The sequence below is a fragment of the Musca autumnalis genome, unplaced genomic scaffold (genome assembly GCF_047663935.1).
Source record: "Musca autumnalis isolate F117 unplaced genomic scaffold, ASM4766393v1 scaffold_4, whole genome shotgun sequence".
NCBI lineage: Eukaryota > Metazoa > Arthropoda > Insecta > Diptera > Muscidae > Musca > Musca autumnalis.
This window is the reverse complement of record NW_027411977.1, coordinates 55,692,089-55,705,706: the sequence shown is the minus strand read 5'-3', so window position 1 is coordinate 55,705,706 and position 13,618 is coordinate 55,692,089. Positions and strand designations below refer to the sequence as shown.

Below are 13,618 nucleotides of genomic sequence, written 5' to 3'. Positions count from 1 at the left end.
GGTATAAAGAAGAATTGTATTGGCCAACAGATGCTACTTTGGATTAAGTAAGCAGTTTAAAAACAAGGCCACATCTCGTCAAACAAAAATAACGCTCTACAAAACACAGATACTACCCGTGCTGATGTATGGCTCCGAAGCCTGGGTACTTGCGCAAGCAGACATGGCAGTGCTTGGTGTGTTTGAGAGAAAAATTCTTCGAAAGATCTACGGACCAATCTGCGTTGACGGTGAATATCGACGTCGCATGAACCACGAGCTGTATCTGCTATACAACGACATCAATATTGTTAAACGTATCGAGATGCAGCGATTGCGTTGGCTAGGCCATATCATAAGAATGAGCGATGATGAACCCGCTAAAAAGGCGTATGAATACATGCCACATGGCGGTGCACGCAGAATTGGCATGCCAAGGAATAGATGGCGCAAACAAGTGGATGATGAGATGAAAAGGCGCGGTATTCCAGAGTGCAAAGCAACAAATAGAGAGGAATGGAGATCTCTTCTTAGTTCGGCCTATAGAACAAATGTTCTGTAATGGGCCAGCTAAGTAAGTAAGTAAGACCTCAAGTTTCCATTTCGGAAAAGTTCAGTTTAGGACCCGTTCTCGAATCTCTTTGATTTTTGTGTTAGCAACTTGTATTCTCTGCCCGGCTTACACGGTACATGTCGCATTAGGGGCAAGTCCATACTTCCTGAGAAAATAGCCTGAAAGATGCAAAAACCCTTATGACACCGTGTGTAGTGGTTGGAGCGCAAGACAACTCTCGAACGGATCTGTCGATTCAGTCCAAAATTTGGCCTTCGTAATATTTTTTCCAAACATAGTTTAAGTTCGATCATAAGCCATATCGGTTCACTCCTTCAGGTACCTCCCCCACACAAGTTCAAAAACGTTCGGAAAAATTGAATTGAACTCTTGAAGGGAGTGACCGATTTAGTCCATACTTTACACATCCTAATATGTCTACCAGATATAGATCAGGTTCGAATATGAACTATGTTTGTCCACTCATTCGGGTACCTATCATACAAAATTACGGATAAGTTCACTTTAAGACCTGCTCTCAAATCACTTTGATTTTTGTTGATGCAACTTGCATTCGCTACCTCAATTACGACGGTAAAAGTTTTTTCAGGGGCAAGTCCATACTTCTTGAGAAAACAGCCAGAAAGGTGTAAAAAAACCCTATGACACCATGTGTAGTGGCTGGAGAGCACGATAACTCTTGAAGTAACCGATTTGGTCCAAAATTTTGCCTTCCTGATATTTTGTCATACTTTCAGTTCGAAGATAGGCAATACCGGTCTACAACTTCCGGTAGTTCCCCCGAATATTTGAAATTTTCACTTAAAAAAGTTTGGATCTCATAATATTTTGTCCAAATTTAGTTGAACTTCTAAAATGCTGTTCGTTGTTGTCCTGCTTACAACGGTATTATGTTTTCCGTGGACAAGTCCGTACTTCCTGGCGTATTGGTCCATAAGTTATACGATGACCCACTGAAATGACTAGTGGGCGATATATCCCAAAATAAGATCCACTTCCATAATGAACTATGTCGGTCCATTCCTTTAAGTACCTCCTGTGCAACACTTTTGAACTTTAATCCTAATCCATATTTTCGTCGGCAAAAATGTCCAAAAAAGGCCACAAAATATTGAAAATACCATAAATACTTTCGATCTGGCCGTAGATGAAAGTTTCAATTCACATAGGCTGAGGGTATATCTCTGTCGGCAAAGCCGACTGATACTTTTTTACTTGTTATTCTTCTGAACTCAACCTACCGCAGTTACGGGCTTCTTTGCAAAGAAGTATAGTGAGAGCGCCCACTGAGTTGTTTTTGCATTTGCTTCGCTCTCTCACTTACAGTGTAAGTGAATGAAAACAAACAATAAACATCATGTGGTTGTGGTTTTCTTCACCCATACATACACACATACTAAAACATTGATGGAAATTTGTATATATGAATATCTCAAACGGTGTGGGAAATACGCATACGCAAACATGCAAAATTTCCCACAGCCAACATCGGGCCACAAAGGGTTAAATAACGTTCGAAGTTGAAGTCTATCGGGAAACTAATTCCGGTGCATCCCTCACAAAGGTTCGAACTTCATTTTCATCGATGTTAGCCCTTGTGTTGTAGCAACGCAAATATGTTATTTCGTATATTATTTCAGTTATCAGTTTATGGTTCCAGTTTATGGTTCCAAAAACCAAAACCACTCGTGTTTGCCTTGACAGCTGACGTTCTTCTGCTCCCCAAGTATGCCATTCACACTCTATCTCTGTACTTTTTCAAGCCTGTCTCGTTTATACCTTGGGACACTGGTGTCATGAGGAGACACCTTGTTGTAGTCCCCAGGGCGGTATTCTGGCAGTTTTACCAATATGTTCATTGGGAGCCGTCCAAGTGATGAACAGTGTGGCAGTGGATTTAGCGGCGGATTTTTTCATATTCGTCAGGAGAAAAACTGCGCTAGGTCAGCTATGTGGACATTTAACCTATCACATATGTCAACGACGATAGGACCCGACGCCAAGATCGTATGCCGTCTGAAGGGTGTGGAATTTCAGAAAGTTAGAGATTAAACAGTTCCGATGAAGTCACCCCGCCGTGGGAAACTTCGTGTCTCACACTAAGAGGTTTAGACTTCTTGTTTCTGAATTCCACACCCCCCATCCATCGCAGCAGAAAGTTTCAAATACGACTGGAGATTGGTCTTCTCTATATCCTCGAACGCACCTCTTTTTCAGCTTATGTTCACCTACTACTCTGTTGACTTCAAGAGTAAGTTCTCCAAGTCTTGGGTGTTCAGAATTTCGGGTATTCGACCAACAGGCATATAGCGAGAGGCTGCTGATAATGTCCGTACAGCACTTTACTGCTACCCTAACACATTCCATGTATGGGTCACTAGAGTCAAAGTCAAGCGAGATAGGTCGGTATTAAATAGACTGGCGTATTAGGAAGGCAAATTCTCCACCTCCGCCCATTCTCTACATCCATTACATTGCTGACATGTGCTGGATGCGGATCTGGCAAAGAGAACAGATCCATACTGGCCCGGGGTTCATCTCTATCTGGGCACCGATTAAAAAAGCTCGGAGCAGGCATTCTGGAATAGATTGCCGCTCTCAAGGTGGAAAAAATACACGAACACAAACACGTAATTGTTGAGGTGACGGCCCCTGATGGAAGATTCCTCCAAGTCAATTCGATGCATAGAACCAGCCTCCGTGGGATTGACAACGTTTTAGTTGACTTTATAGTCTAATACTTTTTGTATTTTATTTTTATTGAATCTTATTCTTATTGGATCATATTTACGCTGACAATTTCCAATCATTCTTTTGCCACCTATGAAAATGTTATTTATATTTAAAATTAGGAGTCTGTTTTAAGGACATTACGGTCAAACAAACCTTTCAGCAACTATAGGTTGACGGTGTTATGAATACATAATTGTTACTATTTTCTTCAGCACAACTGTAGTTCCGTGTTATCTTTTCAATATAAATCAATATAAATTTGATATGTTTTGTTCTAAACCTAATCAAATTCAAACACTCACACACAAATACATTGGCCAACGTTTGTGGTGACGTTAAACAGTGGAGCCATAAAATTTTTTTAGCAATATTTTGCTTAACGGTCATTGATAATTTGAAATTTGAAACATTCGACGAAAACCATTAGACGTCGTGTTGTTGTCTTGTTTTACACTTGTGTAAATTGTTTGTTGTCTGTGGCTGATGGCGTTTTATTGGCTGTGATGTTGCGTTGAGTAGTCTAGTCTCGGTAGTAAATCAGTCGGATCGATGATTGTTGGTTGTTTGATGGTCTAATGTTTCACACTGGAAGCTCTGATGTCGTCTCATTTGGTCTCTCTTAACCTTGACACTCACCACTTAATATCCACTCAAAGACAGTGTACCTTCAATACAAGTCAGTCTGTCAGTTAGAAAACCAATACACACGCACTAAATTGTCTAGTTTGAAAAAATAAAAAAAACGACAAATCATACTTTGAAAAAAAAAACACGCTTAGAAAAGCAAAACAAAATTTTGTATATGAATTACGGTTTATTTTTGTTGGAATTTATTTGATACGATTTATTTGCTGTTGTTGTGTGGCGTTTCTCATCTCATTATTATTTTAAATCTTGCAGATATTTCGGTAACGTCTTCCTTCTAAGTTTGAGTTTTGCATGATTGTCAGTCTGTCGCGTTAATCTAAGCGTATCGGACGTTAATCGCTAAAACACAAAACCTAAAAAAACCTTTTAAATCTAAGAAAGAAAATCAATCATCAGCACCAAACAAATCTGGTGTTTCAAAAACGTTTTAAAACAAATTGAATAAATAAAATTAAAAAAAAATATTGTGTAATTAAGGAAAAAAGCAACAGCACATGGAAAAAGCTTTGAAACGAAACTTTAAAACAAAACGAAATTACATAAATTAACTAAACCGCCAATGCATCGCAGCATTTGGCAAAGAAGAAACATTAACTCATCTTAAGTGCAGTGTTTATAAATAGTTAATCATTATTTGCTAGTTCCCCCTCTCTAGCTCTGTCACTACCTTTACTCTCACTCTCTTCCATCAACTGAACATCTAACTTTTTGATTATATCAAATGTTAACTGCGTTAATCTGCCCAGTTCCAGATATCCAGCAGTGCTGTTGATGTTGTAGCTATCATCTACCTTGATGGTTGTTGTTGTTGTATTGAATTATGCATGCGGTTGGCAAAAAAGTGTTAAAAACAAACATTTAAACATAGTCAGTGTAAATCACGAGTTGCATAAAAAAACACAAACAAAATATAAACAAAAGTCACCAATTAAACAAATAAATAAATTATTACTATTACTATTATAGTACAATTATAGTTTGTGTAAATTATATATTTAATATAAACACGCTGTAATTAAATCCAGCCACCCACCCAACCAACCATCGATCTAGCCAGTTAACACATGCTCATTGCCACCAATAGCAATAAATTCAAAATGCGGTTACAATTAATTCTGGCCATTGCCATGGCTGTAATGGGTACAGCTGTTGCCAGTAATTTGGCAGGATATGAAGGGTAAGTTGGAGATTTTTTTGATAATTACTTATTCCTTATGGGTGAGACACTCAATATGAGGTTGTTGTTGTTGCTAACTACACATGTTTTCTATAAGCGAGATTTATTTTATGTTGACTCTCCAATTTTGAATGCCATGTTTTGAGACAGGATTTTCCATTTGGTCGATTAGTTCACTGTTCGCTTTTAAGGTCTAACAAGTAAAAAGTCGTTAAGGAATTATTAGGATCCTTTTACAATTTAATGTGTAACAACTTTTCGACAATGGTGAGTATATTAAAAACCCCGAAGGACAGATGCGCCGTGAGTCGAACTTCCGCGTTATGGCGTGATGAAGTTTTTGCAAGAGACCCTGTAAGCCATCATGAATTAGCATTATATATTTGTTTGTTGTTTTTGTAGAGCACTTAAGCAACAGTGAACAAAGATATAACGCTAATTCCTGATGGCCCACAGGGTCTCTAACAAAAATTTCATCACGCCATAACGCGGAAGTTCGACTCACGGTGGATCTGTCCTTCGGGGTTCATAATATACCCACCAAGGCCTTTCTTTCCCAAGAGGAATTTTGCGTGCCACAAACTATCACCTCCATTTTGTTGCACAGTGTTATCTAATCTAATTTAAAAAATGTGTTCAGCTAGGTGAAAGGTACCACCTACGGGGCTATATCAAAGAGTCAACCTATCTTTACATTTTTTGGCGGAAAAGTTTTATAGCTGCAGGGAACTTCAAGAGTCAAATTGAGGGTAGTTTCATCAAAACAATGTAGACTCTCAAAAATGGGCCCATGTTGACGAACTTTAGTGAAGAAATTTCGTGACCACTGAAAATTCCCGAAAATCGGGAGGTAAAGTTATATGGGGGGATATACCAAAACATGGACCTATATTGACGATTATTTTTAAATAGACAAAATTGTAGCTAAAATTCTCAAAATACCGATCATTACAGCTAGTTCGATTAAAAATTGCAGCTAAAATACTCAAAATACCGAAAATCGGGAGATACCGTTATATGAGGGCTATACCAAAACATGGACCTATGTTGACGATGTTTCGTTGGAGATGTTTTGTGACCACTGAGAACCTCAAATGGCAAATTACAGCTAGTTCGGCTAAAAATTGTAGCTAAAATTCTCAAAATACCGAAAATCGGGAGGTACCGATATATGGTGGCTATACCAAAACATGGACCTATGTTGACGATGTTTCGTGGTGATGTTTCATGACCACTGAGAACCCTAAATGTCAAATTACAGCTAGTTCGGTTAAAAATTGTAACCAAAATGCTCAAAATACCGAAAATCGGGAGGTACGGTTATAAGGGGGAAATACCAAAACATTGACCTATGTTGACGATGTTTGGTGGAGATGTTTCATGACCACTGAGAACCTCAAATGTCAAATTGCAGATAGTTCGGTTACAAATTGTGGCTAAAATTCTCAAAATACCGAAAATCGGGAGGTACCGATATATGGGGGATATACTAAAACATGGACCTATGTTGACGAAGTTTCGTGGTGATGTTTTATGACCACTGAGAACCCTAAATGTCATATTACAGCTAGTTCGGTTAAAAATGGTAACTAAAATGCTCAAAATACCGAAAATCGGGAGGTGCGGTTATAAGGTGGCCATACCAAAACATGGACCTATGTTGACGATGTTTAGTGGAGATATTTCATGACCACTGAGAACCTCAAATGTCAAATTGCACATAGTTCGGTTACAAATTGTGGCTAAAATTCTCAAAATACCGAAAATCGGGAGGTACCGTTATATGGGGGCTATACCAAAACATGGACCTATGTTGACGATGTTTGGTGGAGATGTTTCATGACCACTGAGAACCCTAAATGTCAAATTGCAGATAGTTCGATTAAAAATTGCAGCTAAAATACTCAAAATACCGAAAATCGGGAGATACCGTTATATGAGGGCTATACCAAAACATGGACCTATGTTGACGATGTTTCGTTGGAGATGTTTTGTGACCACTGAGAACTTCAAATGTCAAATTACAGCTATTTCGGTTAAAAACTGTAGCTAAAATTCTCAAAATACCAAAAATCGGGAGGTACCGTTATATGGGGGCTATACCAAAACATGGACCTATGTTGACGATGTTTCGTTGGAGATGTTTTATGACCACTGAGAACCTCAAATGGCAAATTACAGCTAGTTCGGCTAAAAATTGTAGCTAAAATTCTCAAAATACCGAAAATCGGGAGGTACCGATATATGGTGGCTATACCAAAACATGGACCTATGTTGACGATGTTTCGTGGTGATGTTTCATGACCACTGAGAACCCTAAATGTCAAATTACAGCTAGTTCGGTTAAAAATTGTAACCAAAATGCTCAAAATACCGAAAATCGGGAGGTACGGTTATAAGGGGGCCATACCAAAACATGGACCTATGTTGACGATGTTTGGTGAAGATGTTTCATGACCATTGAGAACCTCAAATGTCAAATTGCAGATAGTTCGGTTACAAATTGTGGCTAAAATTCTCAAAATACGAAAATCGGGAGGTACCGATATATGGGGGATATACCAAAACATGGACCTATGTTGACGAAGTTTCGTGGTGATGTTTTATGACCACTGAGAACCCTAAATGTCATATTACAGCTAGTTCGGTTAAAAATGCTCAAAATACCGAAAATCGGGAGGTGCGGTTATAAGGGGGCCATACCAAAACATGGACCTATGTTGACGATGTTTAGTGGAGATGTTTCATGGCCACTGAGAACCTCAAATGTCAAATTGCAGATAGTTCGGTTACAAATTGTGGCTAAAATTCTCAAAATACCGAAAATCGGGAGGTACCGTTATATGGGGGCTATACCAAAACATGGACCTATGTTGACGATGTTTGGTGGAGATATTTTATGACCACTGAGAACCTCAAATGGCAAATTACAGCTAGTTCGGTTAAAAATTGTAGCTAAAATTCTCAAAATACCGAAAATCGGGAGGTACCGATATATGGGGGCTGTACCAAAACATGGACCTATGTTGACGATGTTTGGTGGAGATGTTTCGTGACCACTGCGGACGCTAGAGTGATTACAACAGACGGACAGACGGACGGACGGACGGAGAGACGGACATGGCTAGATCGTCTTAGAATTTTATCCTGATCAAGAATATATATACTTTATAGGGTCGCAAATGATTAGTTCGATGTGTTACAAACGGAATGACAAATTTAATTATACCCTCCATATGGTGGAAGGTATAAAAATCGTGAAGATCGTCGTCTGACCTTTCCAGTGTCGATGTCTGCTGCACTACCTGCTGGCACAAATAATCTTCATATCCTCCACCATAAATTATATTTAAATAAAATTTCATCAGCTGTTTCATTTGGATAACACTTTAGCAATGCGGTAAATCGGGTGGTACTGTTCTATAGCGCTATATCAAATAGCAGATATGTACCGAAAATTCTCTAAACTAAACCGGTTGACTCGTTTGAGATTTATCGTCCGCACCAGTCAGACGGGCGGACAGGTCTTAATCGGCTACAAGTTGTCTGAAACATACTTGGGGTATAAAATCATTACTACGGCGAGGCACATTTTTGATCAAATTGTTATCGAGGGGCACTAAAACAGACTTCTGGCCTAGGCAACACTTGCCAGGCATCATTTGACATTTATTTGGAAAGTTTGAATGTTTTTAGCCTTAGCGTGCTCAGGACAGTTTGACATACGACCATGTTTTATGTTGTTTACAGTGACTTCAAAAAATCACTTTGCAAAAAAACAAAAGGAATTTTCTGGTGAACATTTTCGTCCTATAATTTTTATACCCTCAGCATTTATGCTAACGAGGGTACTTTCCAAGTATGTTTGGACGAAATGTGTTTCAGACAATTGGGAGTCGATTGAGCAATGTCCGTCCGTCCGTCTGTCTGGCTGGAGCTCACGATAACTCTCGAACAGATGAACCGAGTGGGTTTAAGTTTTGGCTTTCGTAATATTTTGCCCAAACTTAGTTTAAGTTCGAAGATGGGCTATATCGGTCCATTCCTTCCGGTACCTCCCCCACAAAAGTTCGAAAATGTTCGGAAAATTTGTGCGCACGATAACTCTTGAAGGGAGCAATCGAATTGGTCCATACTTTGCCCATCCTGAAATGTTCACCAGATTTAGATAAGGTTTCAATATAGACTCAATCGGTATACTCCTTCGGGTACCTTCCACACAAAATTTCGGAAAAGTTCAATTTAGGGTCATCTCTCGAATTCACTGCCATCCTTACGACGGTACAAGTTTTATCAGGGGCAAGTCCACACTTCCTGAGAAAATAGCCTGAAAATTGCACAAAACCCAGACGGACGGTCATGGCTAAATCAACTCCAAATTTTCTGAAACACATTTCGTCCAAACATACTTGGGGTCTAAAAAAAATGTGCCTCATCGAAAAAATGGTTTTAGAACCCAAGTATGTTCGGACGAAATCCGTTTCAGACAATTTTGAGTCGATTTAGCCATGTCCGTCCGTCTGTCTGGCTGGTGCGTACGATAACTCTCGCACGGATGAACCGATTTGGTCCAAAATTTGGCTTTCGTAATGTTTTGTCCAAAATTAGTTTATGTTCGAAGATGGATTATATCGGTCCACTCCTTCCGGTACCTCCCACACAAAAGTTCGGAAATTTGTGTGCACGATAACTCTTGAAGGGAGTAACCGATTTGGTCCTTATTTTGTACATCGTGAAATTCCTACCAGACTTAGATGAGGTTCCAATAGGAACTCAATCGGTTCACTCCTTCGGGTACCTCCCACACAAAATTTTGGAAAAGTTCAGTTTGGGGACTGCTCTCGAATCGCTTTGATTTTTGTTGTGCCAACTTGTATTCACTGCCCCCCATACGACGGTACAAGTATCATCATACTTTCTGAGAAAATAGCCTGAAAGGTACAAAAAAAATCATATGACACTGTGTGCAGTGGTGGGAGCTCAAGATAACTCTAGAGCGGATCTGCCGATTCGGTCCTAAATTTGGCCTTCGTAATATTTTTTGTATAAACTTAGTGCAAGTTCGAAGATTAGCAATTTCGGTCCACTCTTTCAGGTATCTCCCCCTCAAAAGTTTAAAAATGTTCGGGAAAATTATACGCACGATAATTCTTGAAGAGGATGACCGATTTGGTCCATACTATACACATAATAATATATCTACCAGATATAGATCTGGTTTGAATATGGACTATATTTGTCCACTCCTTCGGGTACCTATCACACAAAAGTTCGGATAAGTTCACTTTAAGACGTGCTCTCGAATCATTTTGATTTTTATACCCTCAGCATTGATGCTAACGAGGGTATATACACTTTCATACGGGCAAAATGTGCCTCATCGAAATAATGGTTTTAGACCCCAAGTATGTTTGGACGAAATGTGTTTCAGACAATTTGGAGTTGATTTAGCCATGTCCGTCCGTCGGTCCGTCCGTCTGTCTGTCCGTCTGTCTGGCTGACTGGTGCGCACGATTACTCTCGAACGGAGCAACCGATTCGGTTCAAATTTTGCCTTTCGTAATATTTTGCCTAAACTTATTTTAAGTTCGAAGATGGGTTATATCGGTCCACACCTTGCGGTACCTCCCCCACAAAAGTTTGAAAATGTTCGGAAAATTTGTGCGCACGACAACTCTTGAAGGGAGTAACCGATTTGGCCCATACTTTTAGATGAAGTTTAAATATGGACTTAATCGGTCCACTCCTTCGGGTACCTCCCACACAAAATTTCGGAAAAGTTCAGTTTAGGACCTGCTCTCGAATCGCTTTGATTTTTGTGGAAGCAACTTGTATCCACTGTCCCCCATACAACGGTACAAGTTTCATAAGGGGCAAGTCAATAAATCTTGAGAAAATAGTCTGGAAGGTGCAAAAAAAACCCCTATGACACCGTGTGTAGTGGTTGGAGCGCAAGATAAATCTCGAACGGATCTGCCAATTTGGTTCAAAATTTGGCCTTCGTAATATTTTGTCCAAACATAGTTTAAGTTCGAAGATATACCATGTCGGTCCACTCCTTCAGGTACCTCCCTCACAAAAATTCAAAAATGTTCGGAAAAATTGTGCGCACGATAACTCTTGAAGGGAGTGACTGATGTAATCCTTACTCTGCACATCCTAATATATCTACCAGATATAGATCAGCTTCGAATATGGACTATATTTGTGCACTCCCACACAAAATTTCGGATTTGGATCTCCAAAACTTAGTTTAACTTCTAAAATGGCCCTTATCGGTCCTCCCCACAAAAGTTCAACATTTTGTGTTAATTCCTAATCCACATTTTTGTCGGCAAGTTCAAATGTTGAACAAGTAAAAAGTCGTTAAGTTCGGCCGGGCCGAACTTTTTATACCCTCCACCATAAAATAGTCTTGATTAAAATGGAATAATTAGGGTCCTTTCACAATTTTAGGTGGAACAACTTCTCGACAATGGATAGATTCCTACTGCTTCCCACTATTGCTTAAATTACACTGTGAACACAAATGTTGGGGCAGAGATAATTCCTTTTGGAGATGAAAGCCCTTGGTGTGTGTATATTAAAAACCCCGAAGGACAGATGCGCCGTGAGGCGAACTTCCGCGTTATGGCGTGATGAAGTTTTTGCAAGAGACCCTGTAAGCCATCATGAATTAGCATTATATCTTTTTTGTTGTTTTTGTTGAGCGCTTAAGTAACAGTGAACAAAGATATAACGCTAATTCCTGATGGCCCACAGGGTCTCTAACAAAAATTTCATCACGCCATAACGCGGAAGTTCGACTCACGGCGGATCTGTCCTTCGGGGTTCATAATATACTCACCAAGGCCTTTCTTCCCCAAGAAAGGTAGGTGAAAGGTACCACCTACGGGGCTAAATCAAAGAGTCAACCTATCTTAAAATTTTTTGGCGGAAAAGTTTTATAGCTGCAGGGAACTTCAAGAGTCAAATTGAGGGTAGTTTCATCAAAACAATGTAGACCCTCAAAAATGGAGCCATGTTGACGAATTTTAGTGAAGAAATTTCGTGACCACTGAAAATTCCCGAAAATCGGGAGGTACAGTTATATGGGGGGATATACCAAAACATGGAACTTTATTGACGATTATTTTTGAATAGACAAAATTGTTGCTAAAATTCGCAAAATACCGATCATTACAGCTGGTTCGGTTAAAAATTGCAGCTAAAATTCTCAAAATACCGAAAATATGGGGGCTATAGCAAAACATGGACCTATCTTAACGTTGCTTTGTTGGAGATGTTTTATGACCGCTGAGAACTTCAAATGTCAAATTACAGATATTTCGGTTAAAAACTGTAGCTAATATTCTCAAAATACCGAAAATTGGGAGGTACCGTTGTATGGGGACTATACCAAAACATGGACCTATGTTGATGATGTTCGGGGGGGATGTTTCATGACCACTGAGAACCTCAAATGGCAAATTGCAGATAGTTCGGTTACAAATTTTGGCAAAAATTCTCAAAATGCCGAAAATTGGGAGGTACCGTTATATGGGGGCTACACCAAAACATGGACCTATGTTGACGATGCTTGGTGGAGATATTTCATGACCACTGAGAACCTCAAATGGCAAATTGCAGATAGTTCGGTTACAAATTGTGGCTAAAATTCTTAAAATACCGAAAATCGGGAGGTACCGTTATATGGGGGCTATACCAAAACATGGACCTATGTTGACGATGTTCGGTGGGGATGTTTCATGACCACTGAGAATCTTAAATGGCAAATTACAGCTAGTTCGGTTAAAAATTTTAACTAAAATGCTCAAAATACCGAAAATCGGGAGGTACCGTTATATGGGGGCTATACCAAAACATGGACCTATGTTGACGATGATTGGTGGAGATATTTCATGACCACTGACAACCTCAAATGTCAAATTGCAGATAGTTCGGTTACAAATTGTGGCTAAAATTCTCAAAATACCGAAAATCGGGAGGTACCGTTATATGGGGGCTATACCAAAACATGGACCTATGTTGACGATGCTTGGTGGAGATATTTCATGACCACTGAGAACCTCAAATGGCAAATTACAGCTAGTTCGGTTAAAAATTTTAGCTAAAATTATCAAAATACCGAAAATCGGGAGGTACCGATATATGGGGGCTATACCAAAAAATGGACCTATATTGACGATGTTTCGTGGAGATGTTTCATGACCACTGAGAACCTCAAATGTCAAATTGCAGATAGTTCGGTTAAAAAATTGTGGCTAAAATTCTCAAAATACCGAAAATCGGGAGGTACCGTTATATGGGGACTATACCAAAACATGGACCTATGCCCATATCCTTTGGGATATAAGTTTGTTGACCACTAGGAACCCTAAGTGCCAAATTATAGCTAATTCGGTCTGCAAATGTGGCGAAGAACGTCAAAATACCTCAAATTCGGAGGTACCGTTATATGGGGGCTATACCAAGGAGTGGACCGATATAGCCCATCTTCGAACTTG

At 39.5% G+C, this 13,618-nt stretch overlaps 1 protein-coding gene across 1 annotated transcript in view; it reads left to right on the top strand.

The window, feature by feature from the left end:
* The first annotated feature begins 3,711 nt into the window (after positions 1–3,711).
* The window catches only part of LOC141401054 (carboxypeptidase B), a 48,073-nt gene continuing 38,166 nt past the window's right edge, over positions 3,712–13,618 (top strand). The window contains exon 1 of the mRNA XM_073980874.1: positions 3,712–5,111. Within this exon, the coding sequence (XP_073836975.1) occupies positions 4,999–5,111 (113 nt within the window). The 5' untranslated portion in view covers positions 3,712–4,998. The remainder of the gene's footprint in view (positions 5,112–13,618) is intronic.